The 22,240-nt window shown below is 42.1% G+C and overlaps 1 protein-coding gene across 10 annotated transcripts in view; it reads left to right on the top strand.

Moving 5' to 3' along the window:
- EFL1 (elongation factor like GTPase 1) overlaps positions 1–22,240 on the top strand; it is a 139,000-nt gene that overhangs the window by 45,265 nt on the left and 71,495 nt on the right. For all 10 annotated transcript variants that reach the window (XR_010404799.1, XR_010404801.1, XR_010404800.1 and 7 more), the window contains 3 exons: positions 453–604; positions 851–1,017; positions 5,679–5,817. Coding sequence is in view for 7 of the 10 variants with exons in the window: in XM_064569794.1 (XP_064425864.1) it covers positions 453–604; positions 851–1,017; positions 5,679–5,817 (458 nt within the window). In the remaining 3 variants the exon portion in view is untranslated. The remainder of the gene's footprint in view (positions 1–452; positions 605–850; positions 1,018–5,678; positions 5,818–22,240) is intronic.

The raw sequence follows: 22,240 nt of genomic DNA, 5'->3' as shown, positions 1-22,240 counted from the left end.
TTCACTCCCACTGAGTCGCCATCATTCAGCCTGACCTTGAACCCTTCCTCTTGGACCCCGGGTCTTCATGAAGATATATGTTTGTGCTTGTGGAGAAAACCTCCATTTCCTATTGAGGTCTTATGCTTGCTTCTCCACGGGGCTGCTCTGTGCCCTGGTATCGGCCACTCGTTTCCCTCCCTTCCCTTTTGGTCGCCTCATCCAGAAGGAATGTGGGCATTCCAGAAAGGCTCCATGCTGTTGTAGATGGCTCTCTTTGGGGACATGGGCTCTCTTATGCCGCTCCAGAAGCTCAGAATAGCTGGGGACAGAGCGTTTTAGAGAAAGCCTGGAAGGGACCTGGGACCCATCATTGTCTTATCCAGCCACGTTAATTGTTGCCGTTTCCCTGCTCCAACGACTGAGAGATGCTTGATGTTGCCAGAAGTAAACATATCTGTGATCTCCTGTAGACCTCTCACTCAGGAAGAAATTGCTCAGAGGCGAGAGTGTGCAAGACAGAGGCATGCAGAGAAGCTCGCAGCAACGCAGGGGCAGGCACGCACGGAGCCCCCCCGGGACGGGAGTGCCCTTGACACAAATCCAAAGGGAGAGGAGACCAAAGGTACAGCTTTCCTAACTGGGTTTTCGTGCACAGTACTGATTTATTGGGCATTCACTTAGCTTAGGACACTTCCTCTAGCTCTTGAGCTTGCCTCTAAGCGTAGCTTTTATCAGTATTCCGTTGCTCTTGGTGTTTCTTCCCTAAAACTGGGCCAAATGGATCATATTCACTGTTCCCTCTATTTCTAGGTGCATCCTGGATTAGAGAGAGCGTTGTTGGCACTCATTATCCTTTTGTTTCCGGCAGGTGATGAGCATCAGGTGGAGAGTATGGCCCTTAAATCTCTGCCCCAGGAACGAAACAACGAAGAGTCTTTTATTGCATTTGCTCGCGTGTTCAGTGGTGTGGCTCGAAGAGGAAAGAAAATTTTTGTCCTGGGGCCCAAATACAGTCCTGTTGAGTTTTTGCGGCAGGTAAGAATTGGAAGTAAAACATTAGTATATCGTTCCAGGGTTCTTACATCTTTTCAGATTGAGATTTACCTTACTGGTAGATTTATTTTGTCACTAGATAGGCACATTCAGATGACTCCCATGTACCTCCTCTTATGTTGCTTTGGGGACATTTGGTAAATCTGTCTCACTTAGTAGCATTTGGAAAACTAAACCAGTATATGAACTCAGTTTTCAGGCCTTATCTAATTAATTACAAGGCTTTTCAAGACCAGAGAAAAGAACTGGTAGGAAGAGCTGCCATGCTGGAGCCAGGGCAATGGCAGGTCTTCAGGAAATACGGAGATCCAAAAACTGGGTGGCACAGGCCAAAGGCCTGGGCAGAAAGCAGGTGACAGGCCACGGTTGCATGGTAGGTGGATCCCAGAAGTCGATCAGGAAGGTCTGGAAGCAGGTGAACAGCCAGCATCTAAATACACCTGAGCCAAAGGGCAAGAAAGAAACCACAGGCTGCAGCTACCTCAGCATGTTGGGACATAGGCAAGGTATGTACGTAATAGTTACATGACAATGGTCATTGGATGATGGAGGTGCCAGAAGTCCAGGGAGTGAGTCACAATCAGCAAGAAGCGGTGAATAAGAACTTGGAAGACATGCTGTGTCCCAAGCAGGAGAGCACGAGCTCCTGTCCTTGCAGGGAAACCAGAGAAGCTGCTGGACTTGGCGGCAAGTGACGGGGCGGGGCGGGGTTGGAGAGGGCCCTCCATCAACTTGCCTTGAATGTTTGTTCCTCCAGTTTTAGCAGTTTAATCCTCGGAGATCACGCTGCTGGCTGGTGGCCCCGCCGCCCGTGGTGGGCTGTGGCGTGTTCTGCTTCGGCAGGAGGGCGCATGGCAGTTGTGCCTGGGGCTCTATTTTCTGGGGGCTGTGATGGCATGTATAAACCCAGTTATGCACATCTTACCATCTTGGTTTAGACATGGCTGATAGTTTGTTGTTTATCGGGAAGGGTCAAGTGGTGGCTAATTTTTTTTCTTTTTTGTTCTCTCAACTGTCAAGGTGAGTAAGAAATTGTTACTTAACGTAGTACTGATTTATTGGGCATTACAAATTCCACGAGCATTCCAACTTACCTTCTTTACGTAGCGTATCTTTGCTCTCATGGGGCTAGAGGTTGAAATCACTTCTCGTGTGTCAAGACTCGAGGAGCAGCGATGAAATGAATTGATGGTGCAGATGACTCCATACTCCAGCAGTCGGGGTCCCATAAAATCTAATTCCAACATGCTTTAAAAACAAGGGGACTCTATTACACATACCCCAGACATAAACCTTACTGGACTTGCGTGTTCATCCCTTAGGTTACTTTTCTGTTGCTGCATATTACCTACTACTACAAATTTAGCCAACGAAAATGATACACATTGTATCATCTCACAGTTTCTGTGGACTGGGAGCCCAAGCATGGCTTAGCGGGTCCTGCCTGGTGTCTCACAAAGCTGCAACCAGTGTTGACCAGGTTGTGTGCCTTCTGGAGGCTCCTTTGGGAAAGGATCTGTCTCCAGGTTCACTTAGGTTGTTGTCAGGATTCATATCCTGGTACCTGTGGGGCTGAGGGCTCCACATTCTTTCCGGCCATCGGCCGCGCTCAGCTCCTAGAAGCAGCCTGCGCTTTCCTGTCCTGTGGACCTTCCCAGCTTGTCTGCACTCCTTCAGGCCAGCAAGGAGGGTCCAGGCTGAATGTATTTGCAAGACAGTCTTGCGTGATGTTCTGTAATCATGCGAGTGACATCCCGCCGCCTTTGCTGTATGCCATTGATGAGAAGCAAGCTACGGGCCCCCCTCACGCCCAGGGGGAGGGGATTGCGTGAAGGCATGAACAGGAAGCAGAAGCTATGGGGGGGCTACCTTTAGTCTGTTTTACCACTTATATATGCACTGTGGAAGGCTGTATTATTTTTGAACTTGGTATTAATGGAATCTTCCTGTAGTTATTCTTCTACAACTCACTGTTTTTACCTAACATTGTGAGATTAATCTACATTGATGTCTATTTCTGTGCTTTCATTGTTTGTTGCCGCATAGTATTCCGTTATGTAAACAAGCATTTTATTTTTCCATTTTCCTGTTATTATGTATTTGGGTCCTTTCATTTTCTGCTAATCTAAACAATGCTATCTTGAATACTTTTGTACATATTTCCTTTTGTACGTTTGCATGAAATTCTAGGTAATCCACCCTTAGTGGAATTGTCTGGGTAATAGAGTGTGTGTATCTTCGGCTTACTGGTCAGTTCCAGACTGTCCTCCAAGTAGTTTTCCTTCACGCTCCCAGCAGGGGTCCCTAACAGTCCAGTGTTCTGCAGCCTCACCAGAGTTTGTTACGGTCAGGAGTTTAATTTTTGCCAATCAGATGCATATGGTATGGTCTTTTCAAGACGTTTTATTTCACTTTTTCTTTATTACTCTTTTAATATGCTTATTGGTCATTCATGTCTTTTTCTATGATGATATCTTTGGGTCATTTGCCTATTTTTGACTTGTACCATATACACATATTTTTTAATACGGGTTTTTAGATGTTCTTTGTATAACCTGGTTACTAATTCCTTGTCACTTTTAAGTTTTGCAGATTCTCTTCTCTGGTTTGGGACTTGTCACATTTTCTATTTAGTATCTTTTAATGTACAGAAGTTCTTAATTTTAATGTAGTTGAATTTATCAGTCTTTTCCATTATGGGTTTTGCCTTTTGTATCTCATTTAAGAAAATTAAAATTATGACTGTTACAAAGGCAAAATTTTCACCTATGTTTCCTTCTAAAGTTTAAAGTTTTGCCTTTCTATGTTTAAATGTTTAATTCAATGTTTATACATGATACGAAAGAAGGGATCCAATCTTATTTTCGTCCCCCATACAAATACCGGTTGTTCCAGCATCATTCAGTGAATGCTCCCATTTCTACCCACTGCCCTGCCAGCTCTGTCAGAAATCAGAATTCATATGTGAATTGGTCTGTTCCTCGACTGTTAGACTTCATTTTTTCTGTTTCTCTATCACTGTCTCTATTCAGTGCTGACTTCTAAATATTTTGGTATTTAAAAGGCCATGTCCTCTACCCTTTTTTTTTTTTTTTTTTTTTTGGTGAGTGCCTTGCTTACTCCTCTTTACTCTTCCATGTAAGTTTTTAGTCCCCTTGTCAGGTTCCAGGAAAAGCTCCATTGAGACTCTGATTGCTTTAAATCAGCCCATGTATTTGGTGTGAATCAACATTTTGCAATATAGCACCTATGAATCTATTAGGCATATCTATTTAGGTTATTTTCAGTGTTTTTCATTAAAGTTTTATAATTTCCTCCATTTTAGTCACTTTTGTCAGACCTATCCCTAGCTATCTTATATTTTGTTGCTACTCCAAAAGTTACTGTTCAAAAAATATTTTTTTTCTCTTGCTGATGTAGACAGTTAACTGTTGTATACTGTCCTTGTGTTTAGCCGCCTTGCTAAACTATCTCTCTAATTACAGTTCAAGTGTGGTTTGAGTGGATGCTCATATTATCTGTGGATAATTTGGTTTCTCCCCGTCTCATCCTTCTGTTTTGTGTGTCTTTCCAGTGTGTCTTTTGAGCTACCCCTGCAGAGTAGTCACCGGGTCAGACCATGCACGTTTGAATGTGGCATGTGCTTGCAAGGCCACTGTTCTCATGGGGTCTCGAAGTCCCCCCAACACAGTAGCTTCTCCCTCCTCCGGGCCTTCATGAATTTACCTGCCTCTGGTGCTTTTTGGTCACTCACTCTGTGACGTTAGTTATGTTTATATGTGCTGTAACTTCATGTTTTTCCCACTTCACAGATAGCAGTACCGTAGTGCCTTGGACCCAGAGGCCCCCAAAACAAGTTGTTTGATTGAAAGGCTTTCAGGGCACTTGCACTTATATGGAGGTTGCTGAATAATTCAAGGCAATATCTTGAATACTTTTCAACGTCTTGAATAACTCTTGACAAAACGTACATACTTTGAGAGACGGTATGTCCATAAGAATGAATATGACAGGAGGTGAGCTCATAAACCTGTTATCCTGGCAGCAGATTTTTGCTGTGTTTGTGCTCGGCCTTCTCGTCAGTGTCCCCAGCATTTCACAGCGTGCTCCCTTCCAGATTACCAACATTAGCGTATAATAGCTGTGGCTTGGCCATCTTCACGGCATTTTTATCACACCTGACTACTCTTCCAAAGTTATTTTTATGTGTAGCTCAGCACTAGCACCTCTTCTTGCCGAAAGCTCCAAGGGCGTTATAATAAGATTAAAACAATTTTAAGTGAGGATAGTAATAATCATAGCACAGTTGCCACCAAAACTGGTGTGTGGCATGGTTCACATAAATACTGGCAGGAGGCTGTGGGGATGTGTGTTTCTTGGCTAATGTGGTCGTACAGGTCACAGCGGATTCATATTCCTGAGCCGTAAGGCTTATGGCTGTTGAATTCTTGACAGTTTTTCAGTATTTGAGAAGTTTCACGACTTCATATTTTATTTCATACCATTTCAAGTTTCCATACTTCAGGTTTGCATGAAGTGTGACTGTATCATCTCACCTCTGAATAGGAATAACTGTGTAGATTCTAAGTAATGTCTGTAGTCAATGCCTCCTAACGTCTCTCCAACCATTTTTCTTCGCCCAGGTGCCATTGGGCTTCTCCGCTCCACTCGATGGCCTTCCCCCGGTCCCCCACATGGCATGCTGCACCCTAGAAAACCTGTATCTTCTGATGGGCAGGGAGCTGGAAGGCCTGGAGGAGGTACCTCCAGGAAATGTGCTAGGTAAGGAGGCACTGTGCCCCGTATCTCTTCCCTGCACTCCGTTCTCAGAGCTCACCCAACACGTCACCCAGACTTAGTGAGCTCTTGGAAGGAAATGACTTTGATCTCTGCTTTAGTGTGGTTATTTTTTTCCTGGTGTCCTTAGACCTTAACGTACCACCTTTGAGCAATCAGCATGTGGATCGGTGACTTGCTGTGAGTTGCGGTAGTTCTGTTTTAAAAAGCACTGCCGAAGTCATTTGCGAGTGCTCCGTTTTAAGTGGGGGTTCCATTTGGTTGGGAGCAGGAAGGGGAATTCTTGCTCACATAAAAGTCTGATGAGTGAGACACTTCTGGTTCTAAATTATTAGAAACTATTCTGATGTGATTTCTTGCAGTATTTTTCATCCATTGAGTGTTGCTTTACGAACAGTCATCAGCTTACATCCACAAATGCTGTTCGTCAACCCCGTGATGTTTATTGGCTTCTGCTTCTGTGTGCGGAATTCACTTTCTGAGGTCCTTAATGCAACCCGGAAGTCTCAGGTTGAGGAATTCCGTTGGGAGCATCACAGGAACCCGTGTGTGCTCTGGGGTGTCATATCCCCTGTACCGCTGGTTCTGAACCCTTAGGGTGTCTGTCAGCTCTGAAGCTATGTCTTGGGTGATTGCTTGGCTGGGAATTCTCTTTGTTTTCGAGAAATGGTCTAGACTACTGGTCCAGAACAGCTAATGATTTGTTTGGATTTTGTGAACCTGAGTCCAAGAAATTTGCCTAAGCATTTTGCCACTCCCTCACAGAGATCCATTCTTTTCTTTAGTTTATAATTCTTTTTCTTTTCTTTTTTTTTTTTTGGTGGAGGGCCATGGAATTAGTAGAATTCCTAGCTTTTCATCAGTGTTACCCATTCTCTTCCATTCCTTTAAAAAATGCCATTGAACCTTGACAGTTGATAGAACTCTGAGCTACCATGGCCAACAAAACACTTTACAGGAAGGACATGGGAACGAAGAATGGAAAACACTCTAGTTTTGGTTATAGGATTACTGTTTTGCTCAGACTCGGTCCACTTTGTTTCTTAAATGGAAGGGAAGGCAGAAGATCTCTAAGGTCGATACTCAAGTGAAAGAGAAGGCGTTTGTAGAGTGAAAGGTTTTTGTCCTGTTTCCTCCAAGTAAGGCCAGTGTTGGCAGTCTTTCCCCGGTAGAGGCTGGGGACTTGACAGGCAATGGTTTCTGGATCTCCACGTGCTGTCCAGGGCTGAGGCTCTGCGGTTTTAAGGAGGAAAACCATCTGTCTTCATCTGCCGCCCAGGGCAGCCCTCTGCCCACCATCTGCTGCAGGAGACCTTTGTAAGCTAACTGTCTTCCTCTTGGAGAAAAGAGGTGTGCCTCATTCCCGTTTACTGCTGTTTCAGAATAATGGTGGGGTGCTTGGTAGGAGCTGGGGTGATGGTGCAGGTGACGAAATGTTTGTTCACCAAATTTAGCTGTGTAGAAATAACACAGATGGACACACCACTTTGGGGCAAAGTGGACGGAAGAGGAAAGCCAGATTTATTTTGCACAGGAGTTAGGGTTGTGTTTAGCTGCAGGTAACCAAAAACCAACTGCGGAGTTTTGAATTTCTCTCAACAGGAAGCGGGAGGGTAGATAGTCCAGGGCTGGAGTGATGGCTCTCCTGCAGCCTCAGAGGGCTGGTTCCTTCTGTCTGACTGTTTGCAGTGCTCAGCGTGCGGCCTTTGCCCCCCAGGGAACCACGACAGCTTCGGGACCTCCAAGAATCACACACACAGTCCTGGCAGGAAGAGGGCACAGGGGCCAAAGGTCTTCTCACAGCACTTCTGTTTTCATTTGGGAAGAAATGCTCACTTAGTGACGTCTCTGTCTGTATTCTCATTGTTTGTGACTTCTGTCACATGGCCAGCCCTAGTTGCAGGAGAGGCGAGGGACGGCCTCCGCAGTTAAGGCAGTTGTGAGTAGCCTTCAACTGGCCGATCCACACTGCCAGCCGCATTCCTCCCGCCCGGGCCGGGCCCTGCCTGGGGCCCTGCTGGAGATTCTATTTCTTTCTTTTTTTTTTTTTTTAAAGATTTTATTTATTTATTTGAGAGAGAGAGAGCACATGAGAGGGGGGAGGGTCAGAGGGAGAAGCAGGCTCCTTGCTGAGCAGGGAGCCCGATGCGGGACTCGATCCAGGGACTCCAGGATCATGACCTGAGCCGAAGGCAGTCGCTTGACCACCTGAGCCACCCAGGCGCCCCAGGAGATTCTGTTTCTTCACGTTAAGGAGGAAGATAGTCCACCAGGAGGATTACGAATGTAACCTTGAAGGGGGGAATCCAGCCAACCACTTTATTTGCCTTTTGAATTGAAACTAACATAATTGTTTTCCTTTTATTAATCCAGATTCAACTGAGCCCCATGCAGGACTGGAAAACATGAGTATACCAAAATTCTGGTCATAGTTGGGCCACTTACTAGTTGTACGGCCTCGGGCTGGTTGTATGGCCTTTCTGGACTCAAGCTTCCCCAGATGATTTGAACTAGGGCAGGGACTGCTAACATTTCTTATGGCAAAACTAGAATAGCCACTTAAACCTTTCTTTAGGAAGACTCTTTGTGGGTTCTCAGGACTTCTTTTATTATATTTATCACATATTGTTATATTTATCATATATTCTAAACATTAAGGATGAATATTAAATAGCGTCATATCGTCATATGGAGGACATTTTATTGCTATAGCTATAAAATATACACAAAATTACATTTTGTACATTTTAAGATATGAACGGAACTGAAGTTTCAAGTTGCCATTATATTATGGTGGGTTGACATTTCAGTGAGGATGGAGCAAGGTAAAAGTTCTTAGTGCTTGGGTCATGAAGGTCTCACATGGATCATGTCAGTTTTTCACTGGTTGGAAAAAATGCTAAAGTAGTGTATCTCTCAGGTCCCTTCTAGATTTAACTTCTCAGGCTTGTGCTTCTTAGAGAAAAAATGTTATTTCAGGTAATTAGGGTATTTCCCTTCCTAGTGTCGGTTGAGGGGCAGTGAGTTTCTGATATGGTTACTTGGATGGGTTGATAACCCATTTAGGTGGCTGCACGGGGACATCTTGAACCTCATTACCAGCGCTAGAGTCAGGACGACACTTTCAGGCAAAGTCCGCTTGTTTGTTGATTAAAAACCTGGAGCACCGGTCTCGGGAGCAGCAGTTTCATAAGCCAGGTGTTTAATAAGGAACTTCCCAAAGCTAGGAGTGTGTTTCCGGCAGCGGAGAGGAGCAGGCCGGGGGAACAGCGGCTGGCACCCCCGCCACCAGGTTGCCCGGTGAGTCGCCCGAGAGCAGGCATGCAGCCCAGCTGGGTTTTTACGCTTGCCGGTTTGTCTTCTTGGGGAGATTCGAAGTTAAAAAAAAGTAAGACGATGGCTGAATCTGGTCGAATTGATGTACACGTTCCAGTTATTGTTGCTGCGTAACAAAGCACCGAAGCCTGGCGGCTTAAAGATGGCTTGTAGTTTTTCACGAGTCTGCGGTTTGGGCGTGGTTTGGTGGGACACCTGGTCTCCGTGTCTCGTGGTGTCAGCTGGGGCGCCCCGGGCCTGGGTGCTGGACTTAGAGGAGGCTCCTTTCACTTCCGTGGGGAGGCTGCTGCTGGCTAGCTGGGGCCTGGGCTGGGGGTGGGACTGGGGCCTGAACACGTGGCCTCCCCACAGGGCGGCTTGGCGTCCTCACAGCGCGATGCTGGGCTCTGCAGGGCAGCATCCGGGAGGACGAGCCCGGAGAAGCTCTGTCAGCTTTAGGACCTAGCCTACCCCCGCTCCGACCTCACTCCGTAGCAGAAGTGAGTCACCACGACTGGCCCGCATTCGGAGGGAGGAGACGGACTCTACCTTTTGATGGCAGACACGTCAAAGAACTTGTGAACATGTTTTAAGATGACCACACCGTGAACCATAGATAATTTCTTGTTTTCTTTTCTATTTTAGCAGGCCCCTGACAGGACGCATATTGCAAATTAAGACATAACAGAATTTATAGCAATCAGGCCTATAAATCCCGTCTATTTTGCTCTTGTTAACTTAGAGAAAAGGTTGTAATTCCTGTTTAATAAGAACATAAGAGAGAATGATATGACTGATACCCATGTGCTTTTCATCACTGATGATGCCGAGTCGGATTGATCAAATGCAGATGAAAATTTCTGTTGGAGAAGGAAATGAAAACTTCTATGGCATTTTTTTTACAAGTCAGTGCATATAGGCAAAGTCCAAAGGAAAGTTCCTTTATTGGCACTTGGAAGATGAAGACTTCACATTTGAACTCTGTTATAACTCACTTGGAGAACTTACATTGACTGATAAGTGTGGAATAGAGTCTGTGGTCTGGAAATAGTTGATTTAAAGTTTAAAATCATTTAATTCCAACCTGATGTTTAAAAAGCTCAGATAGATGGGACGAGAGAGAGACCTCCCCGTGTTTAACACACAATAGCCCTTTGTTCAGCCCCTACCAAGAACGTCTCTAAAAATAAATGTTTGCTACAGGCTCCTATTAAAATGTGAGGGGAAATTGAATTAGGATTCCAAATCTTTAGCCTTTTCTTATACACTTTCAGAACTCTTCCATATGGTTAAGTCTTTAACATTTCAAGGCCATATTCTAAGAGGAAACGTGATACTCCTCTTTTCACAACAGGAGGAAAATAACATTAATTAGCTTTTTTCTGAGCTGGTTTTAGTTCTGCCGTGGTGGGTTGCTGGGTGATGGGAAGTCAGTGGAGATTGAATGAAGGGTGTGTGTGTGTGTGTGTGTGTCTGCCCGTCTGTCTGTCCTTAGTCGTGTGGGGAACTTGAGGAGTCAGAGCCTTTGGCATTACATGCAGATTTGATTTTGTTGTTGCCAAGGAAATCTCAACAGTTTGTGACTCTTAAGTCTTAGTGGTACTTTTTGTAATACATTGAATTCACTTACTAGTGAATTTCTTTTCTTTTTTTTTTTTGTAGGTTTTTTTTTTTATTATGTTATATGAATTTCTTTTAAATACACCTTAACATTTTCACTTGGAGTCTATTTTAATCAGTAAATAGTAGCCTTATTAGTCACTTCCTAGGATTAATTTTCCGTTGGTTTTAATAATTTTTCTTTTACAGATGATAGTGATTTTATTGTGTCTATAATGTGTCTTTCTTATTTTTAAATTGCCTATAGAAATATGATAGGTGCTCATTACAGCTGTTCTGTTATGTCTGGTTCCTTCCTAACTTTAATGAAAACACTCGTTTTAGCTTCGGGTTTGCTGATGCCGGTTGGTTCATATCTCTAATGTGTCACGTTAGCAAAGTATGCTTCTTTTTTTTTTTTTTTAAAAAACCAGGAATAGATACTGAGTTTTATTGATGGGTTCCCAGCATCTAAAGACAAAGTTATAGAGCTTTTCTGCTTGCTATAATTGATGTCATGGATTATATTTAATTATTTCCTGATTATTCAGTTGTCCTTCCATTCCTAGAAGGAAAGAAAAAAAAAACAGCACTTGATCATTGCACATTCTTGTGGTACACCATCGGTTCTATTTACTAGCATTTTGTCCAGATTTCTCTTGGATACTAAGTAAGTTTGGCCTTTGTTTTCTTGGTATTTCCAAAATGGGAAGCATCCTCTCTTCCACCCTCGAGAGCTGGGCTGTGTAATGGTAGCCACTGGCCATATGTGCTTATCTACATAGGCTGGGACCAAACAGCATTAAAAGTTGACTTCGTCGGGGCGCCTGGGTCGCTCAGTCGTTAAGTGTCTGCCTTCGGCTCCGGTCATGATCCCCGGGATCAAGCCCCGCATCGGGCTCCCTGCTCGACGGGAAGCCTGCTTCTCCCTCTCCTGCTCCCCCTGCTTGTGTTCCCTCTCTCACTGTGTCTCTCTCTGTCAAATAAATAAATAAAATCTTTAAAAAAAAAAAAAGTTGACTCCATCAGATGCGCTAGTCACATTTCAAGTGCTCAGTAACCACGTGTCCCTAGTGGCTGCCATACTGGACAGTGCTGTTCTAGGGAAATTTCTGTGGACTGTGATAATTACCTTCTCTTTGAAAGTTTGGAAACAGTTCACTTGTAAAATCATCTGGGCTAGAGACATAAAATGTTTGATTCTTTCGATCTGGTTTATTGTCTTTCTCAATTCTCAGTTTCTGTTTTCTTGCTTTGTTTCTTTATTATGTAAGTTTGTCTATTTTATTTTGATGTTATAGCTCTTCTATATGAATGCTGTTATGTTTCAAGTACTCTTTAAAAGATAATTTTCAGTATTGTGTAGGCCGTAATATAGGTACATTTGAGAAATGCAGACAGGCTGAGTAAGAGTTACCTCTTACCGTAGGGGTGACCATCACTCTCTTTATATGCACATATGAGCACATTGTTTCTTAAAATTGTGGTAAAAAATATAATGTAAAATTTGCCATCTTAACCATGTTTAAGTATACGGCTGAATAGTATATACGTAATGCAAAAATAATCATGTTTCCTGTGTTTTCTAACCTGTACGTATTTCTCCTAGAGACGATCTCTTCTCTCATATTTAGAGCTTTCTGTTTCCGTACATTTGCTGTAACTCCCAGGACAGTGTTAAATGGTGGTGCAGTAGTGGGGTCTCAGTCCTGACATTGTAGGAATTCTTATGGACGTGGTACTGGGTTATATAGGAGATTTGAACTGCATGGTCTTTAAAACACTGCAGTGACTACAACGACTATTTCTATTTACTGGATTAATTTTTTAAATGTAGATGGATGCTGACTTTTATCAAATGGTCTTTTCCGTACCTTTCAGGCGATAGATGTTCTTTCTCTTTTGAGCCATTTTATGCCATGAATCTCAGTAACACATTTTTTAATATCAATGAGTCACATATTCCTGGAATAAACTACTGTTGAATGTATTTCAGTATGTTAATAGAGCAATGAATTCAGTTTGTTGGTGGTTTTTTTATGTAACATGTTTATAAGTTTGGCTGATCTGCATTTTTTATATACATATTTATTTTATATTCATGGAGTATAGGTAACAGCATTCCACTGGCTACGTGGAATGAATAACAAATTAGGGACAGTTTTCACTGTTTTTATTTTATGAGACAGTTTAAATGGCACTAGAATTTTCTGGTCCTTAAGCGATTTGATATTAACACCCATGAAACCAACTCTACCTGGTTGGTTGTCAAGGTTGTGATTTGATAGTTTTATCAATTGTTACTCTCCCTTTCAGTTTTTTGGGTTTTTTTTTTTTTTTTTTTTTTTTTTTTACTGTTCCTTACATTACATTTCCCTACAATAAGGCAGGGAAAGGTAAACTGCAAGTTCACAGTCATAGCTCCTTGGAGAGATGATTCGGTTGAGGAGGGAGGAGTACCCTAATATGGGAATCATGCTGTCATAGGGAACCATGCATTTCAGATTGGTTATTTAGTTCATTTGCATGGATACTAGTATTGATATTGATTATAATAATGACATGAAAATGAGCATCTGTCAGTGCTTACCATGTGCCGGGAACCTCTGTGTATTTATGTGCAAGTATCTGATTTCCTCCTTGCCAAGTGAGACAGATACATTTTACAAACGGGAAAACTGAGGCTTGTGAAGGTTGTAATCATCTATAGAGCAGCTGGGAGGTTTGTCTCCCTCTGTACCCATGTTATTTCACCTTCTTTGTTTCTACGTTAATTGTTTTTTTCTTTTTTCCTTTTCATCAGTCTTATTTGGTTGTTACATTGTATTTTTACTTCTATCATTAATCGATTCCTCATCTGTAACAGGTTCTTAATATATTAATTTAGCATCCTTAAGAAGCCTTACCTTCTATATATCATATATTGTTTCATTTATTTTTTTAGAAGAATTGGTTCACTTTTTTTCTCTTTTTCAAATGAATGTGTTTATGGCCTGAATCTTCATATAACCTTGTCTGGATTTCTTTAGAGTTTTACACATTGTTTTCTTTATCATTGTGTTTTTCTGTGTACCTCCCAACCAGAGGACTGCAGCTGCACATTACAAATGCAGCAAGCTGTGGGTCCCTTCAGCCCTCACAGTGCCACCCGGGCCACAGGGTGGCTGGAGTCCCCTTGTCTGTGGCCTCACATGGAATTGTTAGCATATGGTTTGGCAAAATGCTTATCACATCAGTTAAGGTTTGACTGTTCATCCTTTTTTCACTGAATGAAGTAACCGGTTATAACTATATAACTTCTTTTGAAGATTATTACAGGTTTGTAACCTAAGAATTGTCTGTTAATAAGCTCATTGCCTCTCTAGACATTATTCGAGAACAAAGGATTATTTGATGGGGATTTTCTTCCCCACCATCTTGAAATAGGACATTTCCTTTTTTATTGTTAAATGGCACTGACAAGATAGCAGATTTGACCTTTCTTCTTGGTATTCTTAATGCATGACAGAATGGGGAAATCATTTGACTTTTGTAAATGGTTTAATGAAGGTTGGGAAGATGTCCTTGATGATTGATACAATAGGTCTTCTTGTTGACAAGGTGAAATTTGATTTTTTTCCAGTAGACAATCAACTGATTGTCAAAAAGCCCGAAAAATACGCTCTCTTATACCCCTAAATTGAATATGTGACTCCAAGATGTAACAGCCCCACTTGTAGGTATATATATCAGAGAGGCTTTTAAGTCTGCTCTAAACAAGGAGACAGGTACGAGTGTTCACAATAGCACTGTTCATGATGGCAAAAAAAAAAAAAAAAAGGTAACTGGTTAAATATCCATGGACAGCAGAATAGATGAGTAAATTATGGCGCAGTCATACTCAGGAAGAATATTGTACCCGAGTGAAAGTAAATGACTCCACAACACTGAACGTATTGGCTGGGGTCAGGCTCACAAATACAATGGATTTAAACAACAAGCAAGTTGCCAAGCCTTTATATAGAGGTTAAAAACACATAAATACCGTGTATTGTTGAGGGACAGATCCATATATAATAAATAATGCAGGGAAAGGTAAACTGCAAGTTCACGGTCATAGCTCCTTGGAGAGATGATTCGGTTGAGGAGGGAGGAGTACCCTAATATGGGGAATGTCTTCTTTCTTCAGATGACTAGTGGGCCTATAGTGTGTGTTCTGTTTTTCTTTTTGAGCTTTTTATCTCTTGAATGTCTTCTCATATATTTTTTAAATTAGGAGGAAAGATGGTGTTAATATCTTTACTTGACGTCATTGGTGCTGCCTTGTAGAACTTGTTGTCCCTGAGGACTGAGTTGAGAAATGGGAAGTGTATGGGTTGGGGATAGGATGCTCTGGGTTACATTCCCGCTGAGCAGTTTTTAGCTTTGTAGCCTTAGGTGGGGTGCTTAACCTCTCTGATCCTTAGTTCCATCTTGCAGATGAAGATAACAGAAGGCAGTGGGATGGTGGCCTTTATTTTGTTTCTAAAAATATCAAAGGGCAAAATGTTAATTAAGTAACGAGGTCATTACCATTGATTTCCATGGGAAATATCATTAATTGACTGGCAAAAGTCACACATATAAAGAAAATAAATCCTAAGTGAAGCGCTTAATTATGAAGACTAAAGAACATTTTTCTAATCTAACATGTCATTTATTTAAAGCAGTTCTTTTTATCTAATGAAAAAAAGCCAAGTAGGCCATCATAAGCATTTTGGTGCTTTCCTTGTGGTAGTGAAGCTCATCTGAAAAATGTCTTCCAGCAGGATATGTAGAAAAGAAATTAGATGTTCTGGTTGTGACTGAAACTACTTCTTTACTGTCTGTCTGATTCCTAGTTATTCAGTTAGAAAGAGTCGACACTTCTGTTAGCTTCTCCAAGGGAAAGCTTCAGGTAGCAGAGATGATAGGGAATTGGTTTCCCAGTGAAGTAAGGCAGAAGGGCTGGATCCTTGAAGCTATGGAATGGTCAACATTGATGTCGGAGCTCCACTCCCAGCTTTGGATCGGAGCCCGACTCCAGATGTAGGCATTTGGGAGGAGGAAAGGCTATGTCTTGCAGGTTGAGAGAGGTCGAGAATTTTCTACTGAGAAGCACGTGTGCAAGCTTGAACACGGAGCGCAGAAGGAACTGATTCTTCCGTGAGAAGCCAGGCCATGTTTTGTCCGTGGGCTGTGTGCGGTAGATTCAGAGTTAAGGTTTGAATTCTTTCTTTCTTTCTTTTTTTTTTTTTTCAAGAAGTTATTAACTATTAAAATGAGTATATATCCTTCTGAAATAGTATTCTAACAAAAATAGTGATTCATAAAAGCAAGCATTCCACAGGATTGCAGTGTAATTTGTTTCCTTAAAATAAAAAGAAATGTATTAATTTTTTAAGCTGCCATCTGCCAGGGAACTCCTTAGACCTCTGTAATTGTATTAAGAGCCACAGGAGCTGAAAGCACCTGGGTTCTGCCCTGGAATAAAACAGACTGTGGCCTTTTTCCAGTTTTGTAGATGGGGGAGGAGAATCACTTTACCTTTTGCTAGAGAAGGAAGTTTCTGTCAGTTTGTAGCTGGGTACTTAGCTTCTTCCATCCTAGCTCTTGACACCAGCTGGTTTGAGAGAAGAATCCCTTAAGGGGAAGACGTTTCTTTCGAATAGTAGACACGTCTTCTTTTCATTATAAATATTCTGGAACTTCATGGCTGAGAGCAGAAATCTCCTCTTGGTCTGAACATTTCTCATTAAAGGGTATCAGGACAGTGACCTTTTTTATTTTTTAATGTGATAAGATCTTGTAGGACCCCAGAGCCAAGGAGATGTTATCACTTGGAAGGTCTTTGTTTCTCTCCTGCGATACACTGAAATGAATTGCTCCTTCCTCCCCTCGGTGTAACCCAGGTGTTCTGGGAGGCTCACTGGTACATCCTGGGCTGAGAAGCAGGAGGCTGCTTGATGTCAGAGAAGCAGAGAGAGTCTGAGTCTCAGCTCTTTCTCTTTGCCTTGGTCCAGCCACGAGGAGAGCACTGTCCTCTGCTCTGCAAGGCCCCTGTTGCCCCCGGAGCTGTTTGAAGCCCCTGTCCTGGATCGTGAGCTGAGGGTGCTCCCCCCGGCAGGGCAGGATCCCACTGCCTCGTGATCTAGAGAGCTTGTCTGTCCCCACTTGTTATTTGTGCGGTGTTCTCAGAGGCGTGATGTTGAGAGACCTCAGCTCCGCTGACATATTCCCGCCTTTCTTCTCCGTTTACCGTCTTCTTCTCTACCAGATCCTTTGTACTCTTTCTTACATTGCTCTTTGGGTGTTTCATGTTCTGTAAATCCCGTGTGCTCATTTAAGCTCTTCTGGGGCAGGGACTAGGTTACCTGTAAACTACGTACTCAGGTTTGTTTTTTTTTTGCCCCAGATGCACAGTCGTATGCCAGCATGGTTTGTGAAATAAACCTTACCTATCCCTGAGTTTTACTGCCACTTCTGTCGTTAAATTTCTACCAATACTGTAGTCTGTTATTGGGTTCTGTTTTCTGTGCTGATGTATTTGCCATTCTATATTGTTTGGTTTTGATTGTTTCAACGATTCATTTGTTAATCTCATTTTTTTAAATTTTTTTTATTCTTATGTTAATCCCCATACATTACATCATTAGTTTTAGATGAAGTGTTCCATGATTCATTGTTTGTGCATAACACCCAGTGCTCCATGCAGAATGTGCCCTCCTCAATACCCACCACCAGGCTAACCCATCCTCCCACCCCCCTCCCCTCTAGAACCCTCTGTTTTTCAGAGTCCATCATCTCTCATGGTTCGTCTGCCCCTCCGATTTCCCCCCCTTCATTCTTCCCCTCCCGCTACCTTCTTCTTCTTTTTTTTTTCTTAACATATATTGCATTATTTGTTTCAGAGGTACAGATCTGAGATTCAACAGTCTTGCACAATTCACAGCGCTTACCAGAGCACATACCCTCTCTAGTGTCTATCACCCAGTCAACCCATCCCTCCCACCCCACCCCCCACTCCAGCAAAACTCAGTTTGTTTCCTGCAATTAAGAATTCCTCATATCAGTGAGGTCATATGATACATGTCTTTCTCTGTTTGACTTATTTCACTCAACATAATACCCTCCAGTTCCACCCACGTCGCTGCAAATGGCAAGATCTCATTCCTTTTGATGGCTGCATAATATTCCATTGTATAATATATACCACCTCTTCTTTATCCATTCATCTGTCGATGGACATCTTGGCTCTTTCCACAGTTTGGCTATTGTGGACATTGCTGCTATAAACATTGGGGTGCATGTACCCCTTCGGATCCCTACCTTTGTATCTTTGGGGTAAATACCCAGTAGTGCAATTGCTGGATCATATGGTAGCTCTATTTTCAACTTTTTGAGGAACCTCCATACAGTTTTCCAGAGTGGCTGCACCAGCTTGCATTCCCACCAACAGTGCAGGAGGGTTCCCCTTTCTCCGCATCCCCGCCAACATCTGTCCTTTCCTGACTTGTTAATTTGAGCCATTCTGACTGGTGTGAGGTGGTATCTCATTGAGGTTTTGATTTGGATTTCCCTGATGCTGAGCGATATTGAGCACTTTTTCATATGTCTGTTGGCCATTTGGATGTCTTCTTTGGAAAAATGTCTGTTCATGTCTTCTGCCCATTTCTTGATTGGATTCTTTGTTCTTTGGGTGTTGAGTTTGATGAGTTCTTTATAGATTTTGGATACTAGCCCTTTATCTGTCATTTGCAAATATCTTCTCCCATTCTGTGGTTGTCTTTTGGTTTTGTTGACTGTTTCCTTTGCTTTGCAAAAGCTTTTTATCTTGATGAAGTCCCAATAGTTCATTTTTGCCCTTGCTTCCCTTGCCTTTGGCGATGTTTCTAGGAAGAAGTTGCTTCGGCTGAGGTCAAAGAGGTTGCTACCTGTGTTCTCCTTTAGGATTTTGATGGACTCCTGTCTCACATTGAGGTCTTTCAACCATTTGGAGTCTATTTTTGTGTGTGGTGTAAGGAAATGGTCCAGTTTCATTCTTCTGCATGTGGCTATCCAATTTTCCCAACACCATTTGTTGAAGAGACTGTCTTTGTTCCATTGGACATTCTTTCCTGCTTTGTCAAAGAGGAGTTGACCATAGAGTTGAGGGTCCATTTCTGGGCTCTCTGTTCTGTTCCATTGATCTATGTGTCTGTTTTTGTGCCAGTACCATGCTGTCTTGATGATGACAGCTTTGTAATAGAGCTGGAAGTCCGGAAATGTGATGCCACCAGCTTTGCTTTTCTTTTTCAACATTCCTCTGGCTATGCGGGGTCTTTTCTGGTTCCATACAAATTTTAGGATTATTTGTTCCATTTCTTTGAAAAAAGTGGATGGTATTTTGATGGGGATTGCATTGAATGTGTAGATTGCTCTAGGTAGCATTGACATCTTCACAATATTTGTTCTTCCAATCCATGAGCATGGAACGTTTTTCCATTTCTTTGTGTCTTCCTCAGTTTCTTTCATGAGTATTTTCTAGTTTTCTGAGTACAGATCCTTTGTCTCTTTGGTTAGATTTATTCCTAGGTATCTTATGGTTTTGGGTGCAATTGTAAATGGGATGGACTCCTTAAGTTCTCTTTCTTCTGTCTTGTTGTTGGTGTATAGGAATGCCACTGACTTCTGTGCATTGATTTTATATCCTGCCACTTGACAGAATTCCTGTATGAGTTCTAGCATTTTTGGGGTGGAGTCTTTTGGGTTTTCCACATAAAGTATCCTATCATCTGCAAAGAGTGAGAGTTTGACTTCTTCTTTGCCAATTTGGATGCCTTTGATTTCTTTTTGTTGTCTGATTGCTGTGGCTAGGACTTCCAATACTATGTTGAATAGCAGTGGTGATAGTGGACATCCCTGCCGCGTTCCTGACCTTAGGGGGAAAGCTCTCAGTTTTTCCCCATTGAGAATGATATTCGCTGTAGGTTTTTCATAGATGGCTTTTATGATATTGAGGTATATACCCTCTATCCCTATACTCTGAAGAGTTTTGATCAAGAAAGGATGCTGTACTTTGTCAAAAGCTTTTTCTGCATCTATTGAGAGGATCATATGATTCTTGTTCTTTCTTTTATTAATGTATTGTATCACATTGATTGATTTGCGGATGTTGAACCAACCTTGCAGCCCAGGGATAAATCCCACTTGGTCGTGGTGAATAATCCTTTTAATGTACTGTTGGATCCTATTGGCTAGTATTTTGGTGAGAATTTTTGCATCCATGTTCATCAGGGATATTGGTCTGTAATTCTCCTTTTTGATGGGGTCTTTGTCTGGTTTTGGGATCAAGGTAATGCTGGCCTCATAAAACAAGTTTGGAAGTTTTCCTTCCATTTCTATTTTTTGGAACAGTTTCAGAAGAATAGGTATTAATTCTTCTTGAAATGTTTGGTAGAATTCCCCTGGGAAGCCATCTGGCCCTGGGCTTTTGTTTTTTGGGAGATTTTTTGATGACTGCTTCAATTTCCTTAGTGGTTATAGGTCTGTTCAGGTTTTCTATTTCATCCTGGTTCAGTTTTGGTAGTTGATACATCTCTAGGAATGCCTCCATTTCTTCCAGGTTATCTAATTTGCTGGCATAGAGTTGCTCATAATATGTTCTTATAATTGTATTTCTTTGGTGTTGGTTGTGATCTCTCCTCTTTCATTCATGATTTTGTTGATTTGGGTCATTTCTCTTCTCTTTTTGATAAGTCTGGCCAGGGGTTTATCAATCTTGTTCATTCTTTCAAAGAACCAGCTCCTAGTTTCGTGTTTATCTCATTTTATCACTATTTATTTATTTATTTATTTATTTATTTTTTATTTATTTGACAAGAGAGATAGCACAAGTAGGCAGAGCGGCAGGCAGAGGGAAAGGGAGAAGCAGGCTCTCTGCTGAGCAGGGAGCCCGATGCGGGGCTCGATCCCAGGACCCTGGGATCACGACCTGAGCAGAAGGCAGCTGCTTAACCAGCTGAGCCACCCAGGCGCCCCTATCACTATTTCAATAAGTTTTTGGCTGTACTAGGACATTTATTCTTCCATGTGAACTTGAGATCATTTTAGTTCATTCCAGTACATTAAATATCTACATTAAGATATTTTATTTACAAAAGTGAATCATGAGGGCACGTGGGTGGCTCAGTCGGTTAAACGTCTGCCTTCAGCCGAGGTCATGATCCTGGGGTCCTGGGATCAAGTCCCGCATCTCGCTCCCGGCTCAGCGGGGAGTCTGCTTTCTCCCTCTGCCTCTGTTCTCTCTCTCTCTCAATCACTCTCTCTCAAATAAATCTAAAAATGAATCATGATCACTGTCTTTTACTATAAAACTCAGTAATATAGAAAAATAGGTAAATTACATTCATAGGGATGATGATTGTAGGTGTTACCTGTGTAATGTGTTTTCTTCCAATCTTCTGTCTGTAAGCACGCATCCATACGTACACCTGCTATAAAAGGAACTCATTTTATTTGTGTGAATTTATAAGTTCATTTGGGAAGAATTGACATCTTTGTCCTATTGAGCCTTTTCTAGTAACATGGAGCTAAGGAAGAGGCAGTGATTTATACCCAGCACTGCATTGTATCGGTCTCCAAATTTTATTACCAAATCACGTAAACAATTAAAATCATATCAGTACTGGTCTCTTTGGGTAAGAAGCCCTTTCCATTTTTACACAGAGTCTTGTGTTGTGGGCCCCAGGCCTACCTGTCTCAAATTGAGCCAGCTGCCAGTTGCCAGAATTAGTCTTTCTGCCATAGGGTCTTACCTGAAACAGGGACTTCTGGATATTGCTGAGGCCCAGTATCGCTTATGTTTAACTTCTGGGGAGAAGAGTTTCTCTCCTAGTGGCACAAGTTAATTCTAGTATGCCTGGGTGACCTGTAATCTAGTTCCATTTTTCGAAGTTTAGATTTGGATTGGACCAAGCATTTGGATGAGACCTTTTTCTGTGTTATCGATTTTCCATACTTTTTACCTTTCTTTGGACATTTCACTTGAGGTTTGGGTTGGAGGGATTTGGGGAAAGGAGGAAGGGGTATCAGGGTCTCTGATAAACCTTTCTTTCTCAGGATCCAAAGTCTCTTAAAAGAAAAATAAGGTAACTTTTTTTTTTTTTTTAACGTGTAGTGAACTATTTGCTCTGAAAAGACAAACCTTCGCTTACTTTCATAGACTAATCATTCTCTTACATTCATGCATTTTGTGTTTGCTATACATTTGACTCTGTATTAGGTTAGATTTTTCATGCTGGGTGCTTACATTTAATCTTCCAAATTATTTATATTTTTTTATTTTTATTTTTTTTTTAAGATTTTATTTATTTATTTGACAGAGAGAGACACAGCGAGAGAGGGAACACAAACAGGGAGAGTGGGAGAGGGAGAAGCAGGCTTCCCACGGAGCAGGGATCCCGATGCTGGGCTCAATCCCAGGACCCTGGGATCATGACCTGAGCCGAAGGCAGAC

Source organism: Mirounga angustirostris, unplaced genomic scaffold (assembly GCF_029215605.1).
Source record: "Mirounga angustirostris isolate CCGP_5_RB_7025 unplaced genomic scaffold, mMirAng1.0.hap1 SCAF_9, whole genome shotgun sequence".
Taxonomy (NCBI): domain Eukaryota; kingdom Metazoa; phylum Chordata; class Mammalia; order Carnivora; family Phocidae; genus Mirounga; species Mirounga angustirostris.
This window is presented reverse-complemented; position numbering and strand designations above follow the sequence as displayed.